The 12,254-nt window shown below is 58.0% G+C and overlaps 1 protein-coding gene across 1 annotated transcript; it reads right to left on the bottom strand.

Annotated features, from left to right (window-relative positions):
* Nucleotides 1–4,494: 4,494 nt before the first annotated feature.
* LOC144491241 (zinc finger protein 384-like) lies at nucleotides 4,495–12,248 on the bottom strand (the record flags this gene model as incomplete). The annotated part of the gene is made up of 3 exons (XM_078208923.1): nucleotides 11,969–12,248; nucleotides 8,082–8,427; nucleotides 4,495–4,719 (listed from the first exon to the last, which is right to left on the bottom strand). Coding segments are annotated over exons 1-3 (842 nt in total), but the record flags the coding sequence as incomplete, so codon positions are not given.
* Nucleotides 12,249–12,254: the final 6 nt, after the last annotated feature.

The following is a 12,254-nucleotide window of genomic DNA, read 5'->3' as shown; positions in this document are numbered from 1 at the left end:
TCACACACTCCCTCTCTCTCTCTCCCCCAGCCTCACACACTCCCTCTCTCTCCCCCGGCCTCACACACTCCCTCTCTCTCTCCCCAGCCTCACTCACTCACTCTCTCTCTCTCCCCAGCCTCACACACTCTCTCTCTCTCTCCCAGCCTCACACACTCCCTCTCTCTCTCCCCCAGCCTCACACACTCCCTCTCTCCCCCAGCCTCACACACTCCCTCTCTCCCCCCCAGCCTCACACACTCCCTCTCTCTCTCTCTCCCCCAGCCTCACACACTCCCTCTCTCTCTCCCCAGCCTCACTCACTCACACTCTCTCTCTCTCCCCAGCCTCACACACTCCCTCTCTCTCTCCCCAGCCTCTCACACTCCCTCTCTCTCCCCCCCAGCCTCACACACTCCCTCTCTCTCTCTCTCCCCCAGCCTCACACACTCCCTCTCTCTCTCCCCAGCCTCACTCACTCACTCTCTCTCTCTCCCCAGCCTCTCACACTCTCTCTCTCCCAGCCTCTCACACTCCCTCTCTCTCTCCCCCAGCCTCACACACTCCCTCTCTCCCCCAGCCTCACACACTCCCTCTCTCCCCCCCAGCCTCACACACTCCCTCTCTCTCTCTCTCCCCCAGCCTCTCACACTCCCTCTCTCTCTCTCTCCCCCAGCCTCTCACACTCCCTCTCTCTCTCCCCCAGCCTCTCACACTCCCTCTCTCTCTCCCCCAGCCTCTCACACTCCCTCTCTCTCTCCCCCAGCCTCTCACACTCCCTCTCTCTCTCCCCCAGCCTCTCACACTCCCTCTCTCTCTCTCCCCCAGCCTCTCACACTCCCTCTCTCTCTCTCCCCAGCCTCTCACACTCCCTCTCTCTCTCCCCAGCCTCACTCACTCTCTCTCTCCCCAGCCTCACACACTCTCTCTCTCTCCCAGCCTCTCACACTCCCTCTCTCTCTCCCCCAGCCTCTCACACTCCCTCTCTCTCTCCCCCAGCCTCTCACACTCCCTCTCTCTCTCCCCCAGCCTCTCACACTCCCTCTCTCTCTCCCCCAGCCTCACACATTCCCTCTTTCTCTCTTCCCCAGCCTCTCTCATTCCCTCTCTCTCTCTCAACCCTCCCCTCCCCACATTGCACGCACACAGTCCCAGCAGGTGCTCGTACATGCAAACGCACACCCACAACACAACTCTCAAAAGGCTCGCGTACGCACATACTCGAGAGGCAGGCGTACGCGCACCACACCCAACAGACACACGTACACACAGCCCCCCGACAAGTGCACGTACGCACACACACAACAGGTACGGGTACACGCGTGCACACACACCAAAAGGCGTGCGTACGCTCACACACCCGACAGGGGGGCGCGCGTATGCACACACACAACCCCACACCGACAGGTGCGCCCGCAAACGCATACACAAACACCCGACAGACAGTGCGTGCGTACACACCCGACAGGCACGCGCGTATGCACACACACCCGACAGGCATGCGCGTACGCACACACACCTGACAGGCATGCGCGTACGCACACACACCCGACAGACATGCGCGTACGCACACACACCTGACAGGCATGCGCGTACGCACACACACCCGACAGGCACGCGCGTACGCACACACACCCGACAGGCACGCGCGTACGCACACACACCCGACAGGCACGCGCGTACGCACACACACCCGACAGGCACGCGCGTACGCACACACACCCGACAGGCACGCGCGTACGCACACACACCCGACAGGCACACACGTACGCACACACACCCGACAGGCACACACGTACGCACACACACCCGACAGGCACACACGTACGCACACACCGAGCACACACACTCAACAGGCGCACGCGTGTGTACGCGCACACACACACAGACCTGACAGGCACACACACACACGTACATGCCAGGCACAAACCCGACAGGTGCACACTCGAACACGCTACAGGTGCGTACGCACACCCAAAAGATGCGTGCACATACGCACGCACGCACACACTGACCAGATAGGTGCGCGTTCGCATGCATACGCGCGCACTCACCCGACATAAGCGCCGTACACGCACACACGGCAACATACACAGACCCGACAGGCACGCACACACGCATGCAGACGCACATGCCATGCGCGTGCGCATGTACACACACACAAACACAACAAGCGCATGTACGCACACAAACTCAATAGGCGCGTGTGCTTACGCATATACAAACCCGACAGGTGCGCACGTGTAAGCGCACACACCCCAACAGGCGCGTACGCACACCCATGTGCATGTACGTACACATGTATATACAAACGCACACACACCCCCGACAAGCGCGCCGATGCACAAACACACACCTGACAGGCGCCCGCGTACATGCGCGCACACACCCAAAAGATGCATGCATATCCGCACACACACAGCCGACAGGCACGCGCGCTCGTACGCATGCACACGCGACAGGCACGCACGCACATAGACTGGAGAGGCGCGCCTGCACGCGCGCACACACCCGACAGGCACGCGTACAAACACATCCCCGAAAGGTGCGCGTACGCACGCACACACACCCGACAAGCATGCATGTACGCGCACACACACCCGACAGGCGTGTGTGCAGGGACACACACACGGCAGAGGCACGAGCAGGCATTCCCCCCCCCCTGATAGACATGCGTATGCACATACTCACACACACCCAACAGGCGCAGATACGCACGCACACACCCCCAACAGGCGCACACATGTACGCGCGCACACAAACACCCGACAGGTCCGCGCACATACGCACGTACACACATCCAAGTCGCACGTGCGTGTACACACACACCCGACAGGAGCGGACACGCTTGTACACGCACATGCGTATGCACGCGCACGTACGCACACACTCTCAACTGGCGCGTTCGTGCACACACACCCGACAGGCATGCGCGTGTACACACACACCCGACAGGCATGCGCGTGTATACACACACACCCGACAGGCATGCGCATGTATACACACACCCGACAGGCATGCGCGTGTACACACACACACCCGACAGGCATGCGCGTGTACACACACACACCCGACAGGCATGCGCGTGTACACACACACACCCGACAGGCATGCGCGGGTATACACACACACCCGACAGGCATGCGCGTGTATACACACACACCCGACAGGCATGCGCGTGTATACACACACACACCCGACAGGCATGCGCGGGTATACACACACACCCGACAGGCATGCGCGTGTACACACATACCCGACAGGCATGCGCGTGTACACACACCCGACAGGCATGCGCGAGTATACACACACACCCGACAGGCATGCGCACACCCCCGACAGGCATGCGCGTGTATACACACACCCCCGACAGGCATGCGCGTGTATACACACACACCCGACAGGCATGCGCGTGTATACACACACCCGACAGGCATGCGCATGTACACACACACCCGACAGGCATGCGCATGTATACACACACACCCGACAGGCATGCGCGTGTATACACACACACCCGACAGGCATGCGCGTGTACACACACACCCCCGACAGGCATGCGCATGTACACACACACCCGACAGGCATGCGCGTGTACACACACACCCCCGACAGGCATGCGCATGTACACACACACCCGACAGGCATGCGCGTGTATACACACACACCCGACAGGCATGCGCATGTACACACACACCCGACAGGCATGCGTGTGTATACACACACACCCGACAGGCATGCGCATGTACACACACACCCGACAGGCATGCACGTGTATATACACACACCCGACAGGCATGCGCGTGTACACACACACCCGACAGGCATGCGCGTGTACACACACACCCGACAGGCATGCGCGTGTACACACACACACCCGACAGGCATGCGCGTGTATACACACACACCCGACAGGCATGCGCGTGTACACACACACCCGACAGGCATGCGCGTGTACACACACACACCCGACAGGCATGCGCGTGTACACACACACCCGACAGGCATGCGCGTGTACACACACACCCGACAGGCATGCGCGTGTACACACACACCCGACAGGCATGCGCGTGTACACACACACACCCGACAGGCGCGCCTGTGTACGCACGCACACACACAACAGGCACGCATGCACAAACACAGACAGACGCGCACACGCACCCCCAACAGGCACGTGTATACACACACACCCCAACAGGTACGTGTATACACACACACCCCAACAGGTACGTGTATACACACACACACACCCCAACAGGTACACACAAACACCAAAAGGTGTGTACAGACATTGCCAAAGTGCCGGGTGTAGACGGGGGCAGACACTTACTCCGTCCCCCTCACACGCACCCACTTAAAAAGCGCAATCCCTGCCGTCCGCTGCCCCCCTCTGTCTGTCTCCTCAGTCCCGAGCCTCTTCCCTCCCCCCTGTCCCTCCCTCTGAAGCTCCACTCTGCCCACCCAGGCTCGCTGCCCCTCGCCCGGCCCCCCGCCCGGCCCCCCGGCACCCACCGTGTGTGCTGCTGAAGGTGAGACAGCTGTCGGAAGGTCTTCTGACAGTAACTGCAGTTGTAGGGTTTGGCTCCCGAGTGGATGCGAATGTGCTGGGCCAGATACGAAGTGTTAGCGAATGTCTTTGAGCAGTGCGGACAGTGATGGGGCTTGGACTCCGTGTGTGACTTGGCGTGGATCTGCATTTCCGACTTCGAGAGGAAGGATAGAGGACAGATCCGGCATCTGGGGAACAGAGACAGCGTTACACACTCCCACAGTGCGGCGCTCCCTCAGCACCGACACTCCCACAGTGCGGCGCTCCCTCAGCACTGACCCTCCCGCAGTGCGGCGCTCCCTCAGCACTGACCCTCCCACAGTGCGGCGCTCCCTCAGCACTGACCCTCCCACAGTGCGGCGCTCCCTCAGCACTGACCCTCCCACAGTGCGGCGCTCCCTCAGCACCGACCCTCCCACAGTGCGGCGCTCCCTCAGCACCGACCCTCCCACAGTGCGGCGCTCCCTCAGCACCGACCCTCCCACAGTGCGGCGCTCCCTCAGCACCGACCCTCCCACAGTGCGGCGCTCCCTCAGCACTGACCCTCCCACAGTGCGACGCTCCCTCAGCACCGACCCTCCCACAGTGCGGCGCTCCCTCAGCACTGACCCTCCCACAGTGCGGCGCTCCCTCAGCACCGACCCTCCCACAGTGCGGCGCTCCCTCAGCACCGACCCTCCCACAGTGCGGCGCTCCCTCAGCACCGACCCTCCCACAGTGCGGCGCTCCCTCAGCACCGACCCTCCCACAGTGCGGCGCTCCCTCAGCACCGACCCTCCCACAGTGCGGCGCTCCCTCAGCACTGACCCTCCCACAGTGCGACGCTCCCTCAGCACCGACCCTCCCACAGTGCGGCGCTCCCTCAGCACCGACCCTCCCACAGTGCGGCGCTCCCTCAGCACTGACCCTCCCACAGTGCGGCGCTCACTCAGCACCGACCCTCCCACAGTGCGGCGCTCCCTCAGCACCGACCCTCCCACAGTGCGCGCTCCCTCAGCACTGACCCTCCCACAGTGCGGCACTCCCTCAGCACTGACCCTCCCACAGTGCGGTGCTCCCTCAGCACTGACCCTCCCACAGTGTGGCGCTCCCTCAGCACTGAGCCTCCCACAGTGCGGCGCTCCCTCAGCACTGACCCTCCCACAGTGCGGCGCTCCCTCAGCACTGACCCTCCCACAGTGCGGCGCTCCCTCAGCACTGACTCTCCCACAGTGCGGCGCTCCCTCAGCACTGACCCTCCCACAGTGCGGCGCTCCCTCAGCACTGACCCTCCCACAGTGCGGCACTCCCTCAGCACCGACCCTCCCACAGTGCGGCGCTCCCTCAGCACTGACCCTCCCGCAGTGCGGCGCTCCCTCAGCACTGACCCTCCCACAGTGCGGCGCTCCCTCAGCATCGACCCTCCCCACAGTGCGGCGCTCCCTCAGCACTGACCCTCCCACAGTGCGGCGCTCCCTCAGCACTGACCCTCCCACAGTGCGGCACTCCCTCAGCGCTGACCCTCCCACAGTGCGGCGCTCCCTCAGCACTGACCCTCCCACAGTGCGGTGCTCCCTCAGCACTGACCCTCCCACAGTGCGACGCTCCCTCAGCACTGACCCTCCCACAGTGCGGCGCTCTCTCAGCACTGACCCTCCCACAGTGCGGCGCTCCCTCAGCACTGACTCTCCCACAGTGCGGCGCTCCCTCAGCACCGACCCTCCCACAGTGCGGCGCTCCCTCAGCACCGACCCTCCCACAGTGCGGCGCTCCCTCAGCACTGACCCTCCCACAGTGCGGCGCTCCCTCAGCACCGACCCTCCCACAGTGCGGCGCTCCCTCAGCACCGACCCTCCCACAGTGCGGCGCTCCCTCAGCACCGACCCTCCCACAGTGCGGCGCTCCCTCAGCACCGACCCTCCCACAGTGCGGCGCTCCCTCAGCACCGACCCTCCCACAGTGCGGCACTCCCTCAGCACTGACCCTCCCACAGTGCGGCGCTCCCTCAGCACCGACCCTCCCACAGTGCGGCACTCCCTCAGCACCGACCCTCCCACAGTGCGGCGCTCCCTCAGCACCGACCCTCCCACAGTGCGGCACTCCCTCAGCACTGACCCTCCCACAGTGCGGCACTCCCTCAGCACCGACCCTCCCACAGTGCGGCGCTCCCTCAGCACCGACCCTCCCACAGTGCGGCGCTCCCTCAGCACCGACCCTCCCACAGTGCGGCGCTCCCTCAGCACTGACCCTCCCACAGTGCGACGCTCCCTCAGCACTGACCCTCCCACAGTGCGGCGCTCCCTCAGCACTGACCCTCCCACAGTGCGGCGCTCCCTCAGCACTGACCCTCCCACAGTGCGGCGCTCCCTCAGCACTGACCCTCCCACAGTGCGGCGCTCCCTCAGCACTGACCCTCCCACAGTGCGGCGCTCCCTCAGCACTGACCCTCCCACAGTGCGGCACTCCCTCAGCGCTGACCCTCCCACAGTGCGGCGCTCCCTCAGCACTGACCCTCCCACAGTGCGGCGCTCCCTCAGCACTGACCCTCCCACAGTGCGGCGCTCCCTCAGCACTGACCCTCCCACAGTGCGGCGCTCCCTCAGCACTGACCCTCCCACAGTGCGGCGCTCCCTCAGCACTGACCCTCCCACAGTGCGGCGCTCCCTCAGCACTGACCCTCCCACAGTGCGGCGCTCCCTCAGCACCGACCCTCCCACAGTGCGGTGCTCCCTCAGCACCGACCCTCCCACAGTGCGGCGCTCCCTCAGCACCGACCCTCCCACAGTGCGGCGCTCCCTCAGCACCGACCCTCCCACAGTGCGGCGCTCCCTCAGCACCGACCCTCCCACAGTGCGGCACTCCCTCAGCACTGACCCTCCCACAGTGCGGCGCTCCCTCAGCACCGACTCTCCCACAGTGCGGCACTCCCTCAGCACCGACCCTCCCACAGTGCGGCGCTCCCTCAGCACCGACCCTCCCACAGTGCGGCACTCCCTCAGCACTGACCCTCCCACAGTGCGGCGCTCCCTCAGCACCGACCCTCCCACAGTGCGGCGCTCCCTCAGCACTGACCCTCCCACAGTGCGACGCTCCCTCAGCACTGACCCTCCCACAGTGCGGCGCTCCCTCAGCACTGACCCTCCCACAGTGCGGCGCTCCCTCAGCACTGACCCTCCCACAGTGCGGCACTCCCTCAGCACTGACCCTCCCACAGTGCGGCGCTCCCTCAGCACTGACCCTCCCACAGTGCGGCGCTCCCTCAGCACTGACCCTCCCACAGTGCGGCACTCCCTCAGCGCTGACCCTCCCACAGTGCGGCGCTCCCTCAGCACTGACCCTCCCACAGTGCGGCGCTCCCTCAGCACTGACCCTCCCACAGTGCGGCGCTCCCTCAGCACTGACCCTCCCACAGTGCGGCGCTCCCTCAGCACTGACCCTCCCACAGTGCGGCGCTCCCTCAGCACTGACCCTCCCACAGTGCGGCGCTCCCTCAGCACCGACCCTCCCACAGTGCGGCGCTCCCTCAGCACCGACCCTCCCACAGTGCGGCGCTCCCTCGTCCCCAGCTAACCTGTAAGACTTTCCGTCCTTGCCCCCGTCGTCGTCCGCGGGCATGGCGTAGGGGTCCGCCAACTCGGCCAGCGTGGGCTCGCTAGGCCTCCCTTTCCGTTTCCGGGTGGCGGGGGCTTTCGGGGGGCCCTCGTCCTGGGCCTGGTGCGGCTGGTGTCCGGGCCCCTGGCCCTGCTCTGGGGCCTTCTTTTCCAGGCCGGCCAGCAAAGGGGGTCCCTGCCCCGGCAGCAGGCCCGACACGATCATGGCGGGGGCGCCTGCCAGCGAGAAGGTGGGCGGGTGCGCCAGGGGGCTGAGGCCCGGACTGGACGAGGCCAGACTCGCACTGGGGGAAGCGATGACCAGACCTGGAAGAGGACGCAAAGGTCAGCAGGGCACGGAACATCTGTAACGGGGACATCCTGCTACTTCACTCTCAGACAACACTGACCTTTATTCTGCTATTAACACATCCTGCTACTTCACTCTCAGACAGCGCTGACCTTTATTCTGCTATTAACACATCCTGCTACTTCACTCTCAGACAACACTGACCTTTATTCTGTTATTAACACATTCTGCTACTTCACTCTCAGACAGCGCTGACCTTTATTCTGTTATTAACACATCCTGCTACTTCACTCTCAGACAGCGCTGACCATTATTCTGTTATTAACACATCCTGCTACTTCACTCTCAGACAACACTGACCTTTATTCTGTTATTAACACATCCTGCTACTTCACTCTCAGACAGCGCTGACCATTATTCTGTTATTAACACATCCTGCTACTTCACTCTCAGACAACACTGACCTTTATTCTGTTATTAACACATCCTGCTACTTCACTCTCAGACAGCGCTGACCTTTATTCTGTTATTAACACATTCTGCTACTTCACTCTCAGACAACACTGACCTTTATTCTGCTATTAACACATTCTGCTCCTTCACTCTCAGACAGTGCTGACCTTTATTCTGTTATTAACACATTCTGCTACTTCACTCTCAGACAACACTGACCTTTATTCTGTTATTAACACATTCTGCTACTTCACTCTCAGACAGCACTGACCTTTATTCTGTTATTAACACATTCTGCTACTTCACTCTCAGACAGCACTGACCTTTATTCTGCTATTAACACATCCTGCTACTTCACTCTCAGACAACACTGACCTTTATTCTGTTATTAACACATTCTGCTCCTTCACTCTCAGACAGCGCTGACCTTTATTCTGCTATTAACACATTCTGCTACTTCACTCTCAGACAACACTGACCTTTATTCTGTTATTAACACATTCTGCAACTTCACTCTCAGACAGCGCTGACCTTTATTCTGCTATTAACACATTCTGCTATTTCACTCTCAGACAACACTGACCTTTATTCTGTTATTAACACATTCTGCTACTTCACTCTCAGACAGCGCTGACCTTTATTCTGCTATTAACACATTCTGCTACTTCACTCTCAGACAACACTGACCTTTATTCTGTTATTAACACATTCTGCTACTTCACTCTCAGACAGCGCTGACCTTTATTCTGCTATTAACACATTCTGCTATTTCACTCTCAGACAACACTGACCTTTATTCTGTTATTAACACATTCTGCTACTTCACTCTCAGACAGCGCTGACCTTTATTCTGCTATTAACACATTCTGCTCCTTCACTCTCAGACAGAGCTGACCTTTATTCTGCTATTAACACATTCTGCTCCTTCACTCTCAGACAGCGCTGACCTTTATTCTGCTATTAACACATTCTGCTCCTTCACTCTCAGACAGCGCTGACCTTTATTCTGCTATTAACACATTCTGCTACTTCACTCTCAGACAGCGCTGACCTTTATTCTGCTATTAACACATTCTGCTACTTCACTCTCAGACAACACTGACCTTTATTCTGCTATTAACACATTCTGCTACTTCACTCTCAGACAGCGCTGACCTTTATTCTGCTATTAACACATCCTGCTACTTCACTCTCAGACAGCGCTGACCATTATTCTGTTATTAACACATTCTGCTACTTCACTCTCAGACAACACTGACCTTTATTCTGTTAACACATTCCGCTCCTTCACTCTCAGACAGCGCTGACCTTTATTCTGCTATTAACACATTCTGCTACTTCACTCTCAGACAGCGCTGACCTTTATTCTGCTATTAACACATTCTGCTACTTCACTCTCAGACAGCGCTGACCTTTATTCTGTTATTAACACATTCTGCTACTTCACTCTCAGACAGTGCTGACCTTTATTCTGTTATTAACACATCCTGCTCCTTCACTCTCAGACAACACTGACCTTTATTCTGTTATTAACACATTCTGCTACTTCACTCTCAGACAGTGCTGACCTTTATTCTGTTATTAACACATTCTGCTACTTCACTCTCAGACAGCACTGACCTTTATTCTGTTATTAACACATTCTGCTACTTCACTCTCAGACAGCACTGACCTTTATTCTGCTATTAACACATCCTGCTACTTCACTCTCAGACAACACTGACCTTTATTCTGCTATTAACACATCCTGCTACTTCACTCTCAGACAACACTGACCTTTATTCTGCTATTAACACATCCTGCTACTTCACTCTCAGACAGCGCTGACCTTTATTCTGCTATTAACTCATCCTGCTACTTCACTCTCAGACAACACTGACCTTTATTCTGCTATTAACACATTCTGCTACTTCACTCTCAGACAACACTGACCTTTATTCTGTTATTAACACATCCTGCTACTTCACTCTCAGACAGTGCTGACCTTTATTCTGCTATGAACACATTCTGCTACTTCACTCTCAGACAACGCTGACCTTTATTCTGCTATTAACACATTCTGCTCCTTCACTCTCAGACAGCCCTACCTTTATTCTGCTATTAACACATTCTGCTATTTCACTCTCGGACAGCGCTGACCTTTATTCTGCTATTAACACATTCTGCTACTTCACTCTCAGACAGCGCTGACCTTTATTCTGCTATTAACACATTCTGCTACTTCACTCTCAGACAACACTGACCTTTATTCTGTTATTAACACATTCTGCTCCTTCACTCTCAGACAGCGCTGACCTTTATTCTGTTATTAACACATTCTGCTACTTCACTCTCAGACAGCGCTGACCTTTATTCTGCTATTAACACATTCTGCTACTTCACTCTCAGACAGTGCTGACCTTTATTCTGTTATTAACACATTCCGCTCCTTCACTCTCAGACAGCGCTGACCTTTATTCTGCTATTAACACATTCTGCTACTTCACTCTCAGACAACACTGACCTTTATTCTATTAACACATTCTGCTCCTTCACTCTCAGACAGCGCTGACCTTTATTCTGTTATTAACACATTCTGCTACTTCACTCTCAGACAGCACTGACCTTTATTCTGTTATTAACACATTCTGCTCCTTCACTCTCAGACAGAGCTGACCTTTATTCTGCTATTAACACATTCTGCTACTTCACTCTCAGACAGCGCTGACCTTTATTCTGCTATTAACACATTCTGCTACTTCACTCTCAGACAACACTGACCTTTATTCTGCTATTAACACATTCTGCTACTTCACTCTCAGACAGTGCTGACCTTTATTCTATTATTAACACATCCTGCTCCTTCACTCTCAGACAGCACTGACCTTTATTCTGCTATTAACACATTCTGCTACTTCACTCTCAGACAACACTGACCTTTATTCTGCTATTAACACATTCTGCTACTTCACTCTCAGACAGCGCTGACCTTTATTCTGCTATTAACACATTCTGCTACTTCACTCTCAGACAGCGCTGACCTTTATTCTGCTATTAACACATTCTGCTACTTCACTCTCAGACAGTGCTGACCTTTACTCCAACCCCCCCACCCAGCCAACCCACCTGTCATGAGGGCGGTGGGGGGCAGAGGGAGCACGGTGACGTTCTCGGTGACCACGGGCTGGGGCACTCCACCCTCCTTGACGTCGACGCTGGGCGTCTGTGTGGCCCCACTGACGGAGCCGCTGGTGATCAGGGCCGGAGCGTAGCTCTGTACTGGTTGTTGCTGCTGCTGCTGTGGCTGTTGTTGTTGCTGCTGCTGGTTCTGGGGTCCCACCGCCTGCCCGCACCCCTTCTCCGCCATCAACTGCTCCTTAATCTTGTTGATGAACATGACATTCTCGAACTG

This window comes from Mustelus asterias, unplaced genomic scaffold (genome assembly GCF_964213995.1).
Source record: "Mustelus asterias unplaced genomic scaffold, sMusAst1.hap1.1 HAP1_SCAFFOLD_4816, whole genome shotgun sequence".
Taxonomy (NCBI): Eukaryota; Metazoa; Chordata; class Chondrichthyes; order Carcharhiniformes; family Triakidae; genus Mustelus; species Mustelus asterias.
This window is presented reverse-complemented; position numbering and strand designations above follow the sequence as displayed.